The sequence below is a fragment of the Dendrobates tinctorius genome, unplaced genomic scaffold, assembly GCF_039654945.1.
Source record: "Dendrobates tinctorius isolate UK_male_01 unplaced genomic scaffold, ASM3965494v1 ptg000097l, whole genome shotgun sequence".
NCBI lineage: Eukaryota > Metazoa > Chordata > Amphibia > Anura > Dendrobatidae > Dendrobates > Dendrobates tinctorius.
The window spans coordinates 10278223-10300565 of record NW_027361765.1 but is presented as its reverse complement, the minus strand read 5'-3'; the positions used below and the strand labels follow the sequence as shown (position 1 = coordinate 10300565).

At 44.0% G+C, this 22343-nt stretch overlaps 1 protein-coding gene across 2 annotated transcripts in view; it reads left to right on the top strand.

Annotated features, from left to right (window-relative positions):
* The window catches only part of TRPM1 (transient receptor potential cation channel subfamily M member 1), a 337343-nt gene that overhangs the window by 246469 nt on the left and 68531 nt on the right, over nucleotides 1-22343 (top strand). For both annotated transcript variants that reach the window (XM_073586898.1, XM_073586897.1), the window contains exons 21-22: nucleotides 3930-4181; nucleotides 4593-4767. In XM_073586898.1, the coding sequence (XP_073442999.1) occupies nucleotides 3930-4181; nucleotides 4593-4767 (427 nt within the window). The remainder of the gene's footprint in view (nucleotides 1-3929; nucleotides 4182-4592; nucleotides 4768-22343) is intronic.

Below are 22343 nucleotides of genomic sequence, written 5' to 3'. Positions count from 1 at the left end.
TATGTAAAAGTTGAACAGTGTGCCACCAAGTCAGACTTACTAGTGGGCCCTTTGTACCCAGTCCAACACTGCTAGTGACTGTTTCAATACAGCAACATCATTTGGATTGTGGTCTATAATACAGTATAATGTTGGGTCTCATGTATTACAGACCCTGGTATATGGATCAATAACATGGCATTGTCACCCTGCTATGGGTCAATACTATACTTTTGCTATAAGTGAAATTTTCCTCTTTGGACTATTGAACAAACACAAAAGAATAGCATTTGAAGTGCCCTTCAGTATGTAATATGGACTGTTGAGAATTCCCCCTCTAGCTTCCCTCTGGTGATTACTGAAGGTAGTGGAGCTGGTCAGATTGACAGAGGGGTTGCGAGTTCTCTTTCTGGGCTCCCTCTGGTGGTTACTGGAGGTAGTGGAGCTGATCTGATTGACAGAGGCTTGCCACCTGATAATGAGGAAGACGATTGGAGATCTGGGGTTTCAGATTGGGATTTAAGACTGCCGACTACCTCTATCCCTGCTGGTGATTTTCTTCCTGTGCCTCCTGAGGTCTGATGTCTCCTGCTCTGTCCCTGCATGTTCAGCTAAGTGGTTCATTTGCTACTCTGTTTGCATTTGATCTGGTTTTGTCTATCTCTGCTTTGTGCGGGTCAGCCAGCTCTGGCTGGGGCTGTGCTGAATCACCGCCCATATGTTACTGCTTGTGCCAGTTTGTTTTGTCCCCTGTTATATTGGTCTCTTTTTGCTTTGCTTTCAGAATATACCAGAGTGCTGATATAGTGGGGGCGAAGTCGTGCGACTTCAGTGTTTTATGTGCATCAGACAAGTTGGAATTTTGCAGGGTTTTTTGCATGATTGCAGTGTCTTTCCTTTCCTGCCCTGTCTAGTCAGTGTGGGCCCAATCGTTTGCTCAGTCTATTTTTCTGCCTGCGTTTGTGTTTTCATATTGTCTCACCGACAATATATGTTTGGGGGCTATCTATTCCTTTGGGGTCTGCTCCGGGGCAGTTTAGATTTCCCCTTTCTTGCTTTAGGCTTAGTTAGCTCTCCGGCTGTGCTGAGGCGTCTAGGATCATTGTAGGTACGCTCCACGGCTACTGCTAGTTGTGTGGACAGGATCAGGGGTCTGCAATCCGCTTAGTTACCAACCTCTCTGGTTTTCTGTGGCTTAGCCTGGGCATGCTATCCTTCTCGGTGACCCATTTATAACAATGGACCTATAATGATGATGCACATGGTTTCTCACATCTCTTCTAATTACACATTCTAAAACAGATAGTAACATAGTAACAGTTTTTAAGGTTGAAGGAATACTTTAAGTCCATCTAGTTCAACCCATAGCCTAACATATTGATCCAGGGGAAGGCAAAAAAAAAACCCATGCGGCAAACACTAAGCTCCACATTGGGGAAAAAAAACTCCTTCCCGACTCCACATACGGCAATCAGATTAGTTCCCTGGATCAACACCCTATCAAGGAATATAGTATATATAACCTGCAATATTATATTTTTCAAGAAAGGCATAATTGGGCAATTTGGTTTACAGTATATTGTTGAAAGGAATCATAGAGGATGTTAACACTGATGACTTATCGCTAGGATCGTCTACTAACTGGAATGGAACCAACCATTGGGACAGAGAGCCGTCTCCTCTTTACTGTGTATACAGGCTGTGCCGTACATTTTAAACTGAATGAATCACCCTTGAATAGAAATTACCACCAGTACTAGAAGCAGCTGCACATATAGCTTTTTTATTCTGCCAACCACCAACAAACTCCCGTCAATCAAACATTGGTGGGTTATCTTAACAGTAGGCCCTTAGTATTTAAAGGTGCATATTAGTATCAGAAATTTGGGGTCACTGTTGGGTCCTTCACCAATCTCGAGAAATGGAGTCCCCTAACCTTTGTCTCACGGCTGCTGTGAATGAAAAGATTTGTGCACATATGCCACTGTAGCTATAAAACTCTACGGGAGATCTGAAAATAGCCATGACCTCTGTGGTCATGCCATAAATGTCTGAGGTCAGAATACACCATTGACGCTGTCCTGACATCTGCCATAAATGTACAGTGCATGTTGGGTGTGGGTTTATGAAAGCTGAGCCTTCACCATACTTGGCAGACGCTGGCAGTATTATACAGTCAGCATAAGCCAGTAACAGCTGCAATAACAGCTCATTGCTCTTAACTCTTTAAATCCCGATATCAATCTCTGATTTTGAATACACAATCCTCAAAAGCATAATTTCAGGTGCCTATTTTCCCCTCCCCCCTGCCATATTGGTACTCCTGTGAAGCCAAGATACAGGCTGGGCTTTATGGACAAAGATGATTTTAGCTACATACAGCCACACTTTGGCATGCTATTTATTCACTAGATTCAATGGTTTTGCACTATGTAGGACAAGCGATCAGGCAATCGCAGATTTAAGTTCTTTAACCCCCTTACCATCCAGACTGTTTTCACCTTCCTGAAAAGGCCAATTTTTTCCAATTCTGACCACTGTCACTTTATGAGGTAATAACTCTGGAATGCTTCAATGGATCCCTGTGATTCTGAGATTGTTTTTTGTGACATATTGTAATTCATGATAGTGGTAAAATTTGTTTGATATGACTTGCGTTTAGTTGTGAAAATTTCAGAAATTTTGCAAAAATTTTGAAATGTTTCAATTTTAAAACTTTTTAAAACTAATTTTTTTATGCCCTTAAACCAGATAGCTATATAGTTATGTCCCACAAATTAGACTAGATACTTATTACTCAAAATAGTTAATAAATAACATTTGCCACATGTTTACTTTATTTCTGAAAAAAAATTTAAACATAATTTTTTTTAGGAAGTTAGAAGGGTTAAAAGTTGATCAGCAATTTCTCATTATTCCAATAAAATATACAAAACCATTTTTTAAAGTGACTTTGAGGGACCTATGTGAAAGAAAACAACCAAAGGTACACCATTCTAAAAACTGCACCACCCCTCAAAGTGAGTCAGAATAGGCTCTAGTCTGAAGAAACACTATCTCAACTGACAGAGGAACTATATTGTAAGCAAACATACATCTGTTAAGGGCATGTCACACTAAGAGATATCGCTAGCAATATCGCTATAACTTGTGACGTTATAGCGATATTGCTAGCGATATCGCTGTGTGTGATACTTACCTACGACCGGCTCCCCCGCTGGTTATCGCTGATCGCGCGAGAACGTACTGGACTGTTTCTCGCCATCTGCTTCCTGCGGCGCTTCCTGTGGAGAGACGAGCGACGCGTGGAGCCGGGCGGGAGGACGCAGGATCGCCTGGTGTGATAGGTAAGTAGCGACCCCCGTCCCCAGCAATGTCGCTGGTGAGATCTGCCTGTGTGGCAGCTCACTAGCGACCACTTAGCGATGTACCAGCGATCCTGACAGCGTCATATCGCTGGTCGGGATCGCTGGTACATCGCTAAGTGTGACAGTACCTTAAGCCAAAGAAAAGGGCTGTGATATCAGAAGAAATAAATATTCTCCTTGGCTGGCTGTTTAGAGAAAACTGAGGCTGGAGACAAAAATCCTTTGTGCTCGGTCAGCGGAGATTTATTTATTCTGCTGGCACAGCCCTACTCATAGCTCATTATTCTGTGTGCTTATTATACAGCTCCTTTGTCAGTTTAGACACAGGTTTCAGGAGCTGCTATTCTTCAGACTGCAGCCCGTCCTAACACGTGACTAAGATGGGCTGCTATTTGAAATATGTGACAGGGGTCATTTATTACATTCCAAATAGAAGGTACTAACAAAAGTTGTAATAAACAGTTACGCACATTAACAGAATGGCATATGTTGATACCAGAATTCATATTGAACTGTAATCAATTTTTTTACACAGTTGGTTATTTTTCCACTTTCTTTTTGTCATTCCACATTTCCCTGTAGATTCTAATGTCTGAACCAGGAAAGCTGAGCCAGAAAGTAAAGGTTTGGTTACAAGAGTACTGGAATATCACAGATCTTGTAGCCATTTCAGTGTTTCTAATCGGAGCAATGCTCAGACTACAAAATCAGCCATATATGGGTTACGGACGGGTCATATACTGTGTGGATATCATCTTTTGGTATATTCGGGTTTTGGATATCTTTGGAGTCAACAAATACCTCGGACCCTACGTCATGATGATCGGAAAAATGGTAAATTACAAGTCAGCATAGAATATTTTATATGCTAATGATGATATGTTTATTAAGACCAACCTTATATATTGACAGCTAGCTAACTGTAAGTTTTTGTTTTGAGCCTTGTACCTGTGTTTAAACAATGATGCTTTCTCTCAGCATTTTAACTGACAGCAAGCAGAGATCCTGTAAATGGGGAGGAATTGAAATCAAAAGTTCTTTAAAAGTTGCTTTGTATTCTGTCATACAATGGATGAGCTTATTTACAGGAAAAGAGTGTATTTCGTTCAGTTTACTCTGAGATCCTGTTTTTGAGAGTAACTGCACTTATTTCGCATTTTCTATTGATAGATCAACACAAAAAAAGTAAACCAGCATTTTATAAAAGTGCTGCTTGTTTCATTTGTCTTATTTTCTATTTTATAGATGATTGATATGCTGTATTTTGTGATCATAATGCTGGTTGTGTTGATGAGCTTTGGCGTGGCAAGACAGGCCATCTTGCACCCAGATGAGGAGCCTTCATGGAGGCTAGCCCGCAACATCTTTTACATGCCATACTGGATGATCTACGGAGAGGTGTTTGCAGACCAGATTGACCGTAAGACTAGAGTTCATAGTAAGACTCTGCTTGCTGTTTCCCAGGCAGATGATCAGTCCAAATTAACAGATTTTCTGCTTTAATTTGGAGTGTAAAATTCAATACATTGTTTTTATATGCTGGCTTCTTCACCTTATCTTAAAATATATATATACAGTGGGGCAAAAAAGTATTTAGTCAGTCAGCAATAGTGCAAGTTCCACCACTTAAAAAGATGAGAGGCGTCTGTAATTTACATCATAGGTAGACCTCAACTATGGGAGACAAACTGAGAAAAGAAAATCCATAAAATCACATTGTCTGTTTTTGTTTCATTTTATTTGCATATTATGGTGGAAAATAAGTATTTGGTCAGAAACAAGCAATCAAGATTTCTGGCTCTCACAGACCTGTAACTTCTTCTTTAAGAGTCTCCTCTTTCCTCCACTCATTACCTGTAGTAATGGCACCTGTTTAAACTTGTTATCAGTATAAAAAGACACCTGTGCACACCCTCAAACAGTCTGACTCCAAACTCCACTATGGTGAAGACCAAAGAGCTGTCAAAGGACACCAGAAACAAAATTGTAGCCCTGCACCAGGCTGGGAAGACTGAATCTGCAATAGCCAACCAGCTTGGAGTGAAGAAATCAACTGTGGGAGCAATAATTAGAAAATGGAAGACATACAAGACCACTGATAATCTCCCTCGATCTGGTGCTCCACGCAAAATCCCACCCCGTGGGGTCAGAATGATCACAAGAACGGTGAGCAAAAATCCCAGAACCACGCGGGGGGACCTAGTGAATGAACTGCAGAGAGCTGGGACCAATGTAACAAGGCCTACCATAAGTAACACACTGCGCCACCATGGACTCAGATCCTGCAGTGCCAGACGTGTCCCACTGCTTAAGCCTGTACATGTCCGGGCCCGTCTGAAGTTTGCTAGAGAGCATTTGGATGATCCAGAGGAGTTTTGGGAGAATGTCCTATGGTCTGATGAAACCAAACTGGAACTGTTTGGTAGAAACACAACTTGTCGTGTTTGGAGGAAAAAGAATACTGAGTTGCATCCATCAAACACCATACCTACTGTAAAGCATGGTGGTGGAAACATCATGCTTTGGGGCTGTTTCTCTGCAAAGGGGCAAGGACGACTGATCCGGGTACATGAAAGAATGAATGGGGCCATGTATCGTGAGATTTTGAGTGCAAACCTCCTTCCATCAGCAAGGGCATTGAAGATGAAACGTGGCTGGGTCTTTCAACATGACAATGATCCAAAGCACACCGCCAGGGCAACGAAGGAGTGGCTTCGTAAGAAGCATTTCAAGGTCCTGGAGTGGCCTAGCCAGTCTCCAGATCTCAACCCTATAGAAAACCTTTGGAGGGAGTTGAAAGTCCGTGTTGCCAAGCGAAAAGCCAAAAACATCACTGCTCTAGAGGAGATCTGCATGGAGGAATGGGCCAACATACCAACAGTGTGTGGCAACCTTGTGAAGACTTACAGAAAACGTTTGACCTCTGTCATTGCCAACAAAGGATATATCACAAAGTATTGAGATGAAATTTTGTTTCTGACCAAATACTTATTTTCCACCATAATATGCAAATAAAATGAAAAAAAAACAGACAATGTGATTTTCTGGATTTTTTTTCTCAGTTTGTCTCCCATAGTTGAGGTCTACCTATGATGTAAATTACAGACGCCTCTCATCTTTTTAAGTGGTGGAACTTGCACTATTGCTGACTGACTAAATACTTTTTTGCCCCACTGTATACTAACATAAATGATGGTTATAGTCATTGGCAGGATATTTACATCCCACACACATTTCATTATTAATTATTAATGATTTATAATTAGAGATGAATGAAGCTATAGCTATCCAAAAAGTGAATATTCCCTCCATTAGTTTCCAATCTATAATTTGGTGAATAGATGTTGCCTAAATTGGGACCAGGTTAGTGAGATTGAGTAAAAGGCAGAATATGTATTATCTTCACTAGATTGTCCACTCTATCCACATCAACTATACTGTAACATTCATTATGATTTACCACATGGCCACAATTAAAAAGCAGAGGAAACCTTTATTGCTTTGGGAGATAAAGAGATAGAGCAAGCATGGATTGTAAAACCACTTCCGGATACATACATATGGAAGTCTAAGGCCGGTTTCAGACTTCCGTTTTTGACCATCAGTCAAAATCCGCCGGTTTTGCAAAACCGGTTTTTTGGGCGGATCCGTATTTTTCCCCATTGATTTGCATTACTGGCGGATCTTGACGGATGGCCATCCGTTGGATCAGTTTTTTTGCGGATCCGTCAATTTTTTTGCGTCCGCCGAGATGCCTGGACGGACCATGCAACGTTTTTTGTGCTGCAGGATCCGCATTTTTATAGTGCGCATGCCGGAGGAATGAAGTCAGGCGGAAATTTAACCCTGAAATCATTTCTGGCGGACAGAAAAAATTCTCTCTCTCTCTCTCTCTCTCTCTCTCTCTCCTTTTCCCGGGCAGCTGTTCCTTTAAAATTCTTCATTCGGCGGATCCGTCAAAAAAAACGGTCCGGTGGCATCCATTCACATCAGTTACCAACGGATCCGCTTTCCGCCATTTTCGCGGATTTTAACTGACACAAAAAAACTGATGTGTGAAACAGGCCTAACAGAAAACAAGGGAACACCAAGCGCAATAGGGTCTTATCTGATGGGCACATTTGCATAGATGAGGGATAAACTGCTCACCTTTTGGGTTTGTTAAACCCACAGTCAATGAATCAAGTCTTGACAGCTTCTGCAGTACCCTCAGTTCAGGAGAACCCTGTATAAAGCAAGTATTGGGAGGATAGGAGTAGTAGTCTATCCTGCTGATGTAATTCAAGAATCCAGAAGATGTTGTACAAGATTGACAATGCGGTTTATTCTCAACGCGTTTCGTAGTTGCACCAACTTCTTCATCAGGAGAACCACAAAATTATATAGTACGGTTTTCCTGATGAAGAAATTGCTCCAGCTTTGAAATAAGTGCAGAATAACCCACATGGTCAATCTTGTATGTCTTCTGGATTCTTGAATTACATCAGCAGCTCAGACTGCTACTCCTATCCTCCAACTACTTGACATGTGGAAATAGAATACAGTACATTATATAATGATGATGCAAGCAGGGGTCGAACTATAGCCATAGCAACTTCTATGTGATCTATGACAACAGGGGATATGCCGGGCAGGAACAATGGAGTAAGGACCGGCAGTGATGAGTGGGTGAAGGAAGTGGTTACGTCAGAGCAGGTGGCTTGCACAAAAGAGGAGGGCCCATTGAAAACCCATGCAGGGAATGAGGAATGGCACGTGAAAACGGGGGGCTAATAAAATGATGGAGGACAGGGTGTTGACCCATGAGAAATGGGTGGTTCTCTCACAGTGGACAGCTGCCAAAAAGGAGAAGGGCCTATCGTTCATGAGCATAATCATGGAGATGAGCAGGGGACTCGATTCAAAAGTTTTCATTGGAGCAAATCTAGATACACCTTTAGAGATAAGCATCCCTTATTTTAATAGGGGGTGACTACCAGTGTAGGAAATCTTTTTTTCATGGGACTTTGTACTTTGGAGGACTGCAGGTTTTTAAACAACCAAATCTATTAATTTTAGTAGAAAAAATAAATCTAATATTTTATGATAGGTAACAATTACATTGTGGTGTCCCATTTATAACAGCGGAAAAAAGGAAATTTAATGCAACTTGACCCAGTTTAAAAAACCTGTAACATGAGAAGAACTTGTTCAACCATGCCACTGGACTTAAGGGTGACATACATATTCATGGAGAATGTATGATTCTGTAAGGCTGAAAGCATGATCATACAAAACAATATTACCCTACTAAAATGCGATTGTTTTATTTATTACAAAATGTTTGAATGACTATGGTGGTAAAATCATAAAGATTAAAGCAAACCTTTTACAATTTTTGTTTTGAGATTTTAAAGAGAATATATAATTGAAGTAATATAAAAGGTGTTTTCCGATTTTAGTAAACTCCTGTCTCACATCTGCAATTTGTTTTTAAAATATAAAATGTTCTTTACTCATCCTCCCTGGATTCATGGATTGAGCTCCGAGTCTCTGACGCTCCTTCTGGGGTCTGTTATTGGCTGCTGCACTGTCACGTCAACAGCGCTGCTATATCCAATAAATGAGCTCAGCGACTTGTGCTCTAAACTTGGGCAGATACGCTGAGCTCAGTTATTGCCTGTTGCTCTGTAATAAGACATCAGCGTAGCAGACAATGACAGACACCAGGAGCAGTGGAAGAGACATATTGATAGACCCCTAGAAGGTGAGAAAAGCAGTTTGTTTTTGTAAAACGAATACAGTGGCATGTAAATCTTGCGCACCCCTTGTCAAAATTACTGTTATTGTGAACAGTAGAGTTGAGCGACTTTTGGTTTTTTAGGGTCGCGTTTCGTTTCGTGAAACCCGACTTTTCCAAAAGTCGGGTCGAGCAAGATCGTCCGATTATAGGGAAAAGTCGGGGTCGTCCCGAAACACGAAACCCAATGTAAGTCAATGGGGAATAAAAGTCGGCAGTGAGAGGAGGACAGGAAACACACCTACAGTGCCCATTTGAATGCCAAAAGCATCAATTCTTCTTACTTAAGCTTGTCAACCTTAATTAACTTCATAATATAAGTTACGCACTGAAAAATGGGGGTTATTTGGCTAAAGTTGTGGGGGGGGAGGGCTGGCTGCAGGTTTTCATCTGCCCTGGGCGAAAGAGCGCCCCTTTAACACATACCACAACTCATCATGCTCCGATACGGCAGATAAATAGCGGTATAGTACAATGAAAAATACCTCACTTTTTACATCTCATGACGAGGCCCATCTATTTCTCCATACAGAATCATTGGTCCCATATAATGTTTGAAACAGTATATGATGAGCTCCACATAATGCTACAGTATATGTTGGTCCCCATGGATGAAGCTCCACTGTCTTATGGGCCCAAATAATGCTCCAAACATAATGGGCCCCATATCTAATGCTCTAGTGTATAATGGGCCCTGTAAATGCTGCTCCAGTGTCTGATGTCCACCTTTGGAATGTTCCAGTGTATGGTGGGCCCCATCTATCATTCTCCAGAGTATAGTGCTCCCCAAAAATTGCTGTCCCAACATTGAAAACAATCAAATAAGTCTCCTCGCTAGGGAATCCCTGTACTTGTCTGGACAGGTGCTGTAGCTTGCTTAACAGCTCGCCAGCCGTTCTCACGCCCAGTATGGATTGCACGTGATTGCACAAAGGTTAGAAAGGGTACCGTATCCCTGGATAACATGTATGGATAGCGTACACATTCAAAATATATGTCTATACAGCATGAGGCAGGCTCAGACGGTGTTAGGCCCAGTATGGATTGCACGTCATTGCACAAAGGTTAGAAAGGGTACCGTATCCCTGGATAACATGTATGGATAGCGTACACATTCAAAATATATGTCTATACAGCATGAGGCAGGCTCAGACGGTGTTAGGCCCAGTATGGATTGCACGTGATTGCACAAAGGTTAGAAAGGGTACCGTATCCCTGGATAACATGTATGGATAGCGTACACATTCAAAATATATGTCTATACAGCATGAGGCAGGCTCAGATGGTGTTAGGCCCAGTATGGATTGCACGTGATTGCACAAAGGTTAGAAAGGGTACCGTATCCCCGGATAACATGTATGGATAGCGTACACATTCAAAATATATGTCTATACAGCATGAGGCAGGCTCAGACGGTGTTAGGCCCAGTATGGATTGCACGTGATTGCACAAAGGTTAGAAAGGGTACCGTATCCCTGGATAACATGTATGGATAGCGTACACATTCAAAATATATGTCTATACAGCATGAGGCAGGCTCAGACGGTGTTAGGCCCAGTATGGATTGCACGTCATTGCACAAAGGTTAGAAAGGGTACCGTATCCCCGGATAACATGTATGGATAGCGTACACATTCAAAATATATGTCTATACAGCATGAGGCAGGCTCAGACGGTGTTAGGCCCAGTATGGATTGCACGTGATTGCACAAAGGTTAGAAAGGGTACCGTATCCCTGGATAACATGTATGGATAGCGTACACATTCAAAATATATGTCTATACAGCATGAGGCAGGCTCAGACGGTGTTAGGCCCAGTATGGATTGCACGTGCTTGCACAAAGGTTAGAAAGGGTACTGTATCCCCGGATAACATGTATGGATAGCGTACACATTCAAAATATATGTCTATACAGCATGAGGCAGGCTCAGACGGTGTTAGGCCCAGTATGGATTGCACGTCATTGCACAAAGGTTAGAAAGGGTACCGTATCCCTGGATAACATGTATGGATAGCGTACACATTCAAAATATATGTCTATACAGCATGAGGCAGGCTCAGACGGTGTTAGGCCCAGTATGGATTGCACGTCATTGCACAAAGGTTAGAAAGGGTACCGTATCCCCGGATAACATGTATGGATAGCGTACACATTCAAAATATATGTCTATACAGCATGAGGCAGGCTCAGACGGTGTTAGGCCAAGTATGGATTGCACGTGATTGCACAAAGGTTAGAAAGGGTACCGTATCCCTGGATAACATGTATGGATAGCGTACACATTCAAAATATATGTCTATACAGCATGAGGCAGGCTCAGACGGTGTTAGGCCCAGTATGGATTGCACGTCATTGCACAAAGGTTAGAAAGGGTACCGTATCCCTGGATAACATGTATGGATAGCGTACACATTCAAAATATATGTCTATACAGCATGAGGCAGGCTCAGACGGTGTTAGGCCCAGTATGGATTGCACGTGATTGCACAAAGGTTAGAAAGGGTACCGTATCCCTGGATAACATGTATGGATAGCGTACACATTCAAAATATATGTCTCAGGAGGCAGGCTCAGACGGTGTCAGGCACAGTATGGATTTGACGGCCCAGATTACACAGCGGAGGAGCAGGGAGAGGTAAAGATTGCAAATGCTGGGGCCCTGCCCAAGCAAGGGGGGCCCACTCGTGGGCGTCGGTACTGGCACTGGGCCCCTCATAGTACAGCGGTGTGTCTGACGGCGGGTGTGCACCACCACCGTCAGAGACACTTGATTGCACTATGAGGGACCCTGTGCCAGTGCCCACGCCCAAGAGTCGGCCTACCCACCTGTCCAGGGCAACGGCACTCGCACGGTGTCGTGCGCTAGGTGGTTACCCCGGCCATGGGGGGGGAGGCAGCACAGTTAGGGAGTTTTAGAAAGTGGCATATGATGATGTTGGACATTCAGCTGATGCAAAAGGCGAAATAGGTGAAGTACCAGGAAGAGGTGGACCAAAGCAAGCCATTTTTCTGTCACCCTATGTGTCATCAGGGAAAGGTGGGACAAAATCCTTGGAAACCCATGCGTGGTTCATTTTAATGAAGGTTAGATCATCCACATTTTGGGTTGACAGACGGGTCCTTTTTTCTGTCAGGATTGATCCAGCTGCACTGAAGACTCTTTCCGACAGCACACTTGCAGCTGGGCAAGCGAGCTCCTGTAAGGCATATTGGGCCAATTCAGGCCAGGTGACCAGTTTAGCGGCCCAATAGTCAAAGGGGAATGACCTGTGTGGGAGAACATCGATATGGGAGGAAAAGTAGTTTGTAACCATAGTTGACAACTGCTGTCTCCTGTCACTTTCCATCGATGCAGTATTACCAGTTGTGTGAGCGGTAGAGTTGAGCGATACCGTCCGATACTTCAAAGTATCGGATCGGAATGGATCGGCCGATCTTAAAAAAAAGTATCGGTATCGCCGATTCCGATACCGGAAGTCCCATTCAAGTCTATGGGACTTCCGGTATCGGAATAAGAAAAACCCTGTTTTTGCCTTGTACAGCCTCTCTGGGGTCTGTACGGGCCTTTCGGGGGGCTGTGCCGGCCTGCCAGGGGGTCTGTGCAGGCTCCGGTGGTCTGTGCCGGCCTGCCGGGGGGCTGTGCCGGCCTGCCGGGGGGGCTGTGCAGGCTCCGGTGGGCTGTGCCGGCCTGCCGGGGGGCTGTGCAGGCTCCGGTGGGCTGTGCCGGCCTGCCGGGGGGCTGTGCCGGCCTGCCGGTGGTCTGTGCAGGCTCCGGTGGGCTGTGCCGGCCTGCCGGGGGGCTGTGCCGGCCTGCCAGGGGGCTGTGCAGGCTTCGGGGGTCTGTGCAGGCATCGTCCGATGGGACTACAAGTCCCATCGGGCGATGCCTGCTACCATGACAGTGATTGACACATTAGCCAATGATGGGACAGCAGTAGTCCCATCATCCGGGTAATGTGTTAAATGTTAAAAAAAAAAAAAAATACTACATACATACTACATACATACTACATGCATGCTACATACATACTACATGCTACATACATACTACATATATACTACATGCATGCTACATACATACTGCATGCTACATACATACTACATACATACCACATATATACTACATACATACTACATGCATGCTACATACATACTACATGCATGCTACATACATAACATATATACTACATGCATGCTACATACATACTACATGCTACATACATACTACATACATACTACATATATACTACATGCTACATACATACTACATACATACTACATGCTACATACATACTACATATATACTACATACATACTACATACATACTACATGCATGCTACATACATACTACATGCATGCTACATACATACTACATGCATGCTACATACATACTACATATATACTACATGCATGCTACATACATACTGCATGCTACATACATACTACATACATACCACATATATACTACATACATACTACATGCATACTACATACATACTACATGCATGCTACATACATAACACATATATACTACATGCATGCTACATACATACTACATGCTACATACAGTGGGGCAAAAAAGTATTTAGTCAGTCAGCAATAGTGCAAGTTCCACCACTTAAAAAGATGAGAGGCGTCTGTAATTTACATCATAGGTAGACCTCAACTATGGGAGACAAACTGAGAAAAAAAAATCCAGAAAATCACATTGTCTGTTTTTTTTTCATTTTATTTGCATATTATGGTGGAAAATAAGTATTTGGTCAGAAACAAAATTTCATCTCAATACTTTGTGATATATCCTTTGTTGGCAATGACAGAGGTCAAATGTTTTCTGTAAGTCTTCACAAGGTTGCCACACACTGTTGTTGGTATGTTGGCCCATTCCTCCATGCAGATCTCCTCTAGAGCAGTGATGTTTTTGGCTTTTCGCTTGGCAACACGGACTTTCAACTCCCTCCAAAGGTTTTCTATAGGGTTGAGATCTGGAGACTGGCTAGGCCACTCCAGGACCTTGAAATGCTTCTTACGAAGCCACTCCTTCGTTGCCCTGGCGGTGTGCTTTGGATCATTGTCATGTTGAAAGACCCAGCCACGTTTCATCTTCAATGCCCTTGCTGATGGAAGGAGGTTTGCACTCAAAATCTCATGATACATGGCCCCATTCATTCTTTCATGTACCCGGATCAGTCGTCCTGGCCCCTTTGCAGAGAAACAGCCCCAAAGCATGATGTTTCCACCACCATGCTTTACAGTAGGTATGGTGTTTGATGGCTGCAACTCAGTATTCTTTTTCCTCCAAACACAACAAGTTGTGTTTCTACCAAACAGTTCCAGTTTGGTTTCATCAGACCATAGGACATTCTCCCAAAACTCCTCTGGATCATCCAAATGCTCTCTAGCAAACTTCAGACGGGCCCGGACATGTACAGGCTTAAGCAGTGGGACACGTCTGGCACTGCAGGATCTGAGTCCATGGTGGCGTAGTGTGTTACTTATGGTAGGCCTTGTTACATTGATCCCAGCTCTCTGCAGTTCATTCACTAGGTCCCCCCGCGTGGTTCTGGCATTTTTTCTCACCGTTCTTGTGATCATTCTGACCCCACGGGGTGGGATTTTGCGTGGAGCACCAGATCGAGGGAGATTATCAGTGGTCTTGTATGTCTTCCATTTTCTAATTATTGCTCCCACAGTTGATTTCTTCACTCCAAGCTGGTTGGCTATTGCAGATTCAGTCTTCCCAGCCTGGTGCAGGGCTACAATTTTGTTTCTGGTGTCCTTTGACAGCTCTTTGGTCTTCACCATAGTGGAGTTTGGAGTCAGACTGTTTGAGGGTGTGCACAGGTGTCTTTTTATACTGATAACAAGTTTAAACAGGTGCCATTACTACAGGTAATGAGTGGAGGAAAGAGGAGACTCTTAAAGAAGAAGTTACAGGTCTGTGAGAGCCAGAAATCTTGATTGCTTGTTTCTGACCAAATACTTATTTTCCACCATAATATGCAAATAAAATGAAAAAAAAACAGACAATGTGATTTTCTGGATTTTTTTTTCTCAGTTTGTCTCCCATAGTTGAGGTCTACCTATGATGTAAATTACAGACGCCTCTCATCTTTTTAAGTGGTGGAACTTGCACTATTGCTGACTGACTAAATACTTTTTTGCCCCACTGTACATACCACATACATACTACATACATACTACATACATACTATATGCATGCTACATACATACTACATGCTACATACATACTACATATATACTACATGCATGCTACATACATACTACATACATACTACATGCATGCTACATACATACTACATACATACTACATGCATGCTACATACATACTACATGCTACATACATACTACATATATACTACATGCATGCTACATACATACTACATGCTACATATATACTACATGCTACATACATACTACATATATACTACATGCATGCTACATACATACTACATGCTACATATATACTACATGCTACATACATACTACATGCATGCTACATACATACTACATACATACTACATGCATGCTACATACATACTACATGCTACATACATACCACATACATACTACATATATACTACATGCATGCTACGTACATACTGCATGCTACATGCATGCTATATACATACTACATACATACTACGTGCTACATACATACCACATATATACTACATACATACTACATACAATACATTCATACAATACATACATAGACATACAGTACATATAACATAGAGTAACATACTTACCAATACTTGTCACATTGTTCCCCGAAGCCATTGTCTTTTAAAGGAATAAATATTAACATAACAAACCACAAAAATACTCACCCACGATCCGAAGCAGTCCACGAGTGTGTCCCACGACGATCTTGGGTAGAGAACTGCAGCATCAGCTGATGCCGCCGTTCTCTACGGGCTGCAGGAATCCAATGACGGAAGGTAGGTATCCTTCCGCACTGTATTCCTCCGCCACTTAAAAAAAAAAAAAAGGCCCTAGTCTCACTTTATGCCATTGCTGCGTGGGAAATTCCCACACAGCAATGGCATAAAGTGAGACTAGGGACTTTTTTTTTTTTTTAAGTGGCGGAGGAATACAGTGCGGAAGGATACCTACCTTCCGTCATTGGATTCCTGCAGCCCGTAGAGAACGGCGGCATCAGCTGATGCTGCAGTTCTCTACCCAAGATCGTCGTGGGACACACTCGTGGACTGCTTCGGATCGTGGGTGAGTATTTTTGTGGTTTGTTATGTTAATATTTATTCCTTTAAAAGACAATGGCTTCGGGGAACAATGTAACAAGTATTGGTAAGTATGTTACTCTATGTTATATGTACTGTATGTCTATGTATGTATTGTATGAATGTATTGTATGTAGTATGTATGTAGTATATATGTGGTATGTATGTAGCATGTAGTATGTATGTAGTATGTATGTAGCATGCATGTAGCATGCAGTATGTATGTAGCATGCATGTAGTATATATGTAGTATGTATGTGGTATGTATGTAGCATGTAGCATGCATGTAGCATGCATGTAGTATGTATGTAGTATGTATGTAGCATGCATGTAGTATGTATGTAGCATGTAGTATATATGTAGCATGTAGTATGTATGTAGCATGCATGTAGTATATATGTAGTATGTATGTAGCATGTAGTATATATGTAGCATGTAGTATGTATGTAGCATGCATGTTGTATATATGTAGTATGTATGTAGCATGTAGTATGTATGTAGCATGCATGTAGTATGTATGTAGTATGTATGTAGCATGCATGTAGTATGTATGTAGTATGTATGTAGCATGCATGTAGTATATATGTAGTATGTATGTAGCATGTAGTATGTATGTAGCATGCATGTAGTATGTATGTAGTATGTATGTAGTATGTATGTGGTATGTATGTAGCATGTAGTATGTATGTAGCATGCATGTAGTATATATGTGTTATGTATGTAGCATGCATGTAGTATGTATGTAGTATGCATGTAGTATGTATGTAGTATATATGTGGTATGTATGTAGTATGTATGTAGCATGCAGTATGTATGTAGCATGCATGTAGTATATATGTAGTATGTATGTAGCATGCATGTAGTATGTATGTAGCATGCATGTAGTATGTATGTAGCATGCATGTAGTATGTATGTAGTATGTATGTAGTATATATGTAGTATGTATGTAGCATGTAGTATGTATGTAGTATGTATGTAGCATGTAGTATATATGTAGTATGTATGTAGTATGTATGTAGCATATATGTAGTATGTATGTAGCATGTAGTATGTATGTAGCATGCATGTAGTATATATGTTATGTATGTAGCATGCATGTAGTATGTATGTAGTATGTATGTAGCATGCATGTAGTATGTATGTAGTATATATGTGGTATGTATGTAGTATGTATGTAGCATGCAGTATGTATGTAGCATGCATGTAGTATATATGTAGTATGTATGTAGCATGTAGTATGTATGTAGCATGCATGTAGTATGTATGTAGTATGTATGTAGTATTTTTTTTTTTTTTTTTTAACATTTAAAACATTAGCCGGATGATGGGACTACTACTGTCCCATCATTGGCTAATGTGTCAATCACTGTCATGGTAGCAGGCATCGCCAGATGGGACTTATAGTCCCATCGGACGATGCTTGCACAGACCCCCGGACATCAGCACAGCCCCCCGGCAGGCCGGCACAGCCCCCCGGCAGGCCGGCACAGCCCCCCGGCAGGCCGGTACAGACCCCCACAGGGTGCACAGACCACCGGCAGGCCGGCACAGCCCCCCGGCAGGCCGGTACAGACCCCGGGCAGTCCACACAGCCCCCCGGCAGGCCGGCAGAGACCCCCGGAAGGCCCGAAATGACGGCGCATCATGATGCGCACACACCGCGCATCATGATGACGTCAGGCTGTCAATCAACTTTGAACTTCCGATTCCGATGCCGACTTCCGATATTGAAAAAATATCGGAAGTCTGTATCGGAATTCCGATACAGCAAGTATCGGCCGATACCCGATACTTGCGGTATCGGAATGCTCAACACTAGTGAGCGGTATTTGAAAAATCAGTCCACAACATTGTCATGAAACCCCTGTCTCCAACGCCACTTCTGCTGTGTGCACCACGAACACCTCTGCCAAGCTGCCCCCGGCCCGTACGGCTCGTGTGAGAACCATCACCGCTGCTGTGTGCTGGGAATGCCTCAAGCAACCGATTTACCAGAGTTGCTTGTTTATTAGCCAATATTAGGTCAAGGTTCTCCTGTGGCATGATGTTTTGTAATTTGCCTTTATAGCGTGGATCCAGGATGCTGGCCAACCAGTAGTCGTCATCGTTCATCATTTTGGCAATGCGGGGGTCCCTTTTTAGGATCCGCAAGGCATAATCTGACATGTGGGCCAATGTTCCCGGTGTCAATGATGCACTGCGAGTGCTGGGTGGAGGAGCACTTTCTGGCAAATCCACATCCCTCCAGTCACGCACAAACCCTGTACCAGACCTTGCCACGCCAACATTTTCACTTGCCCCACGAGATGCATCCTCCTCCCCTAAGTAATCATCCCCATCATCCTCCTCCTCCTCCTCCTCTTCTTCCTCCACCTCGTCCAGGAGAGGTCCCTGAGCAGACAATGGCTGAATGTCATCAAGGATTCCCTCCTCCTCTTCCTCCTCATCAACATTGGCTGCAGACGCCTGCTCCTTAAGGTGCGTCAAAGTTTGCATGAGCAGATGCATAAGTGGGATGCTCATGCTTAGGATGGCGTCGTCTGCGCTTACCAGCCGTGTGCATTCCTCAAAACACTGAAGGACTTTACAAAGGTCTTTCAGCTTCGACCACTGCACGCCTGTCAACTCCATGTCTGCTCTCAAAGTGCCTGGCCGTGTATCCTCCCACAAATGCATTATGGCCTGCCTCTGCTCGCACAGCCGCTCCACCATGTGCAGGGTGGAGTTCCACCTTGTTGCAATGTCGATAATGAGGCGGTGGTTGGGAAGGTGGAGCAATCGCTGCAGCTTCTGCATATGAACAGAGTGTACAGGCGACCGGCGGATGTGCGCGCACAGTCTTCGCACCTTCTGGAGCAGGGCTGTTAACTCCGGATAATTTTTGAGGAAGCACTGCACCACCAGGTTCAAGGTGTGAGCCAAGCAAGGTATGTGGCTGAGTTTTGAAAGGGCTATGGCTGCCACAAAATTACGGCCGTTATCACTAACTACCTTGCCTGCCTCAAGATGTACACTGCCCAGCCATGACTCAGTTTGTCGCTTCAAGTACTTGGCCAGCACCTCGGCGGTGTGTCTGTCGCCCAAACACATCATCTGCAACACAGCCTGCTGACGCTTTCCACTAGCTGCTCGATAGGGGGACACATCGTGTGCAACAGTGGCAGCTGCAGATGGAGTGCTCGTACGACTGCGCTCTGTGGACGAGCTTTCGCTTCTGGAGGAGGAGGAGGAGGGTCGAACGCCTACAGCCAACTGTTTCCTATACCGTGGGCTAGGCAGCACTGTCCCACCACCGCTGTCCCCTGTGGACCCTGCATCCACCACATTAACCCAGTGCGCAGTGATGGACACGTAACGGCCCTGGCCATGCCGACTGGACCATGCATCAGTTGTGAGGTGCACCTTTCCGCTCACTGACTGCTTGAGTGCATGGACAATGCGGTCTTTCACATGATGGTGGAGGGCTGGGATGGCTTTGCGAGAGAAGTGGTGACTGGGTAGGTCATAGCGTGGTACTGCATAGGCCATGAGTTCGCGGAAAGCTGTGCTTTCCACCAACCGAAAGGGCATCATCTCAAACGAGATTAGTTTGGCAATGTGGGCGTTCAAACCCAGTGTACGCGGATGAGAGACTGAGTACTTTCTTGACCTACTCATAGTGTCTGGGAGGGTGAGCTGGACTTGAGAGCTGCATATGGTGGAAGTAGCGGTGGACAGGGCGGACTGAGAGAGGGTTGATGATGGTGATGGAGTTGGTGTTCTTTCTGATGGCCTAGAATCAGTCTTTCGTTGATATAACAGTGGGATTCCCTGACTGCTGTGGCCTTGCAACGACACCTCAACATTTGCTGCTGTGCTAACCGGTGGGCTTACAGTGGGGGAAACAATGTAGCGTTGCTGACTACCTTCGTTGTGATCAGTTGCACATGTGGCACTTGAGGTTTGGTGTTGTGTCCACGCTTGCAAGTGCATGCTGGTTAAATGTCTAAGCATGCAACTGGTATTCAAATTTTTCAGATTTTTCCCTCGGCTAAAGGTCTTTGCGCACTTCTTACAGATAACCTTGGCCTGATCATGAGGATTTTGTTCAAAAAAGTGCCACACTGCACTCTTCCTACTTTGGCAGACATTTTGCGGCCTAGCACGCTGTGATCTTTTGACCCTCTGGACAAGCTGTCCAGCAACTCTTTTGATGTTTGGAACCTGTCTTTGGAGTGCTCCGGGCCTGCCAGATAACAGCTGTTGCGATGTCGATGTCTGCTGTGGATGCTCCTCATCTGAGCTATTGGAAGCAGCATCCTCTTCCCCCAATGGATGCCAATCTGGGTCAACAACTGGGTCATCCATCACCTCCTCTTCTATGTCATGTGCACCTTTCTCTGTGTCACCGTGTATGGTGGTATAGTGTGCGGGAAGGGGCACCTGAGTCTCATCAGGGTCAAAATCTGGCTCTGTACACTGCGAGGACAATGTAGTGCTCTGAGTGAATGTACCAGCAGAATCATCCATCAGCGGCTGTGCATCAGTGCACTCCATGTCAGATTCATCTTGGCCTGGGTAATTCACCATTTCACTTGATAATCCAGGCATGGTATGTGAAAACAGCTCCATGGAGTAATCAGTAGTATGGCCTGCGTCATCCTTCAATCTTGGTTGGGGTGAAGGACACAAGGAAAGGTGTGGTTCATGAACATGAGCCTCCAATGACGACTCAGTGCTTTTACTTTTTACAACTGAAGAAGAGGAGGCGATAGAGCTGGAGGCTGAGTCAGCAATGTAAGACAAAACTTTTTCCTGATGCTCTGCCTTTAAAAGTGGTTTGCCAACTCCTAGAAAACTAAGCGTTCGAGGCCTTATGTAGCCAGACGATGACGCAGGGTCAGCACCTCCTGCATTCGGTCCTATTTTGCTCTTGCCACTACCATCAGATCCACAACCAACACCATCATTACCAGCTGCCAACCCCCGCCCAATTCCACGGCCTCTTCCACCAGCCTTCCTCATTTTTGGTAGAAATGTAGACAAAATCCAACAAACTATATAGTAATGTAAAACAAGGTACAAGGTGTCTGTAGGACAGGGGAGATTTAGAATTTCTGCACACACTTGTGGACAGTGGACACTTTTGGATTGTGTGAGGCCCACTGATATCTGAGCGCTATGTGACACGCTCGATGGCACAGCTGCCTGTGACCAAAGTGATGAGAGGATAATGGAGATTTTGAATCTCTGCGTACACTTTTGGACACTGGACACTTGTGGATTGTGTGAGGCCCACTGATATCTGAGCGCTATGTGACACGCTCGATGGCACAGCTGCCTGTGACCAAAGTGACGAGAGGATAATGGAGATTTTGAATCTCTGCGTACACTTTTGGACACTGGACACTTGTGGATTGTGTGAGGCCCACTGATATCTGAGCGCTATGTGACACGCTCGATGGCACAGCTGCCTGTGACCAAAGTGACGAGAGGATAATGGAGATTTTGAATCTCTGCGTACACTTTTGGACACTGGACACTTTTGGATTGTGTGAGGCCCACTGATATCTGAGCGCTATGTGACACGCTCGATGGCACAGCTGCCTGTGACCAAAGTGACGAGAGGATAATGGAGATTTTGAATCTCTGCGTACACTTTTGGACACTGGACACTTGTGGATTGTGTGAGGCCCACTGATATCTGAGCGCTATGTGACACGCTCGATGGCACAGCTGCCTGTGACCAAAGTGACGAGAGGATAATGGAGATTTTGAATCTCTGCGTACACTTTTGGACACTGGACACTTGTGGATTGTGTGAGGCCCACTGATATCTGAGCGCTATGTGACACATTCGATGGCACAGCTGCCTGTGACCAAAGTGACGAGAGGATAATGGAGATTTTGAATCTCTGCGTACACTTTTGGACACTGGACACTTGTAGATTGTGTGAGGCCCACTGATA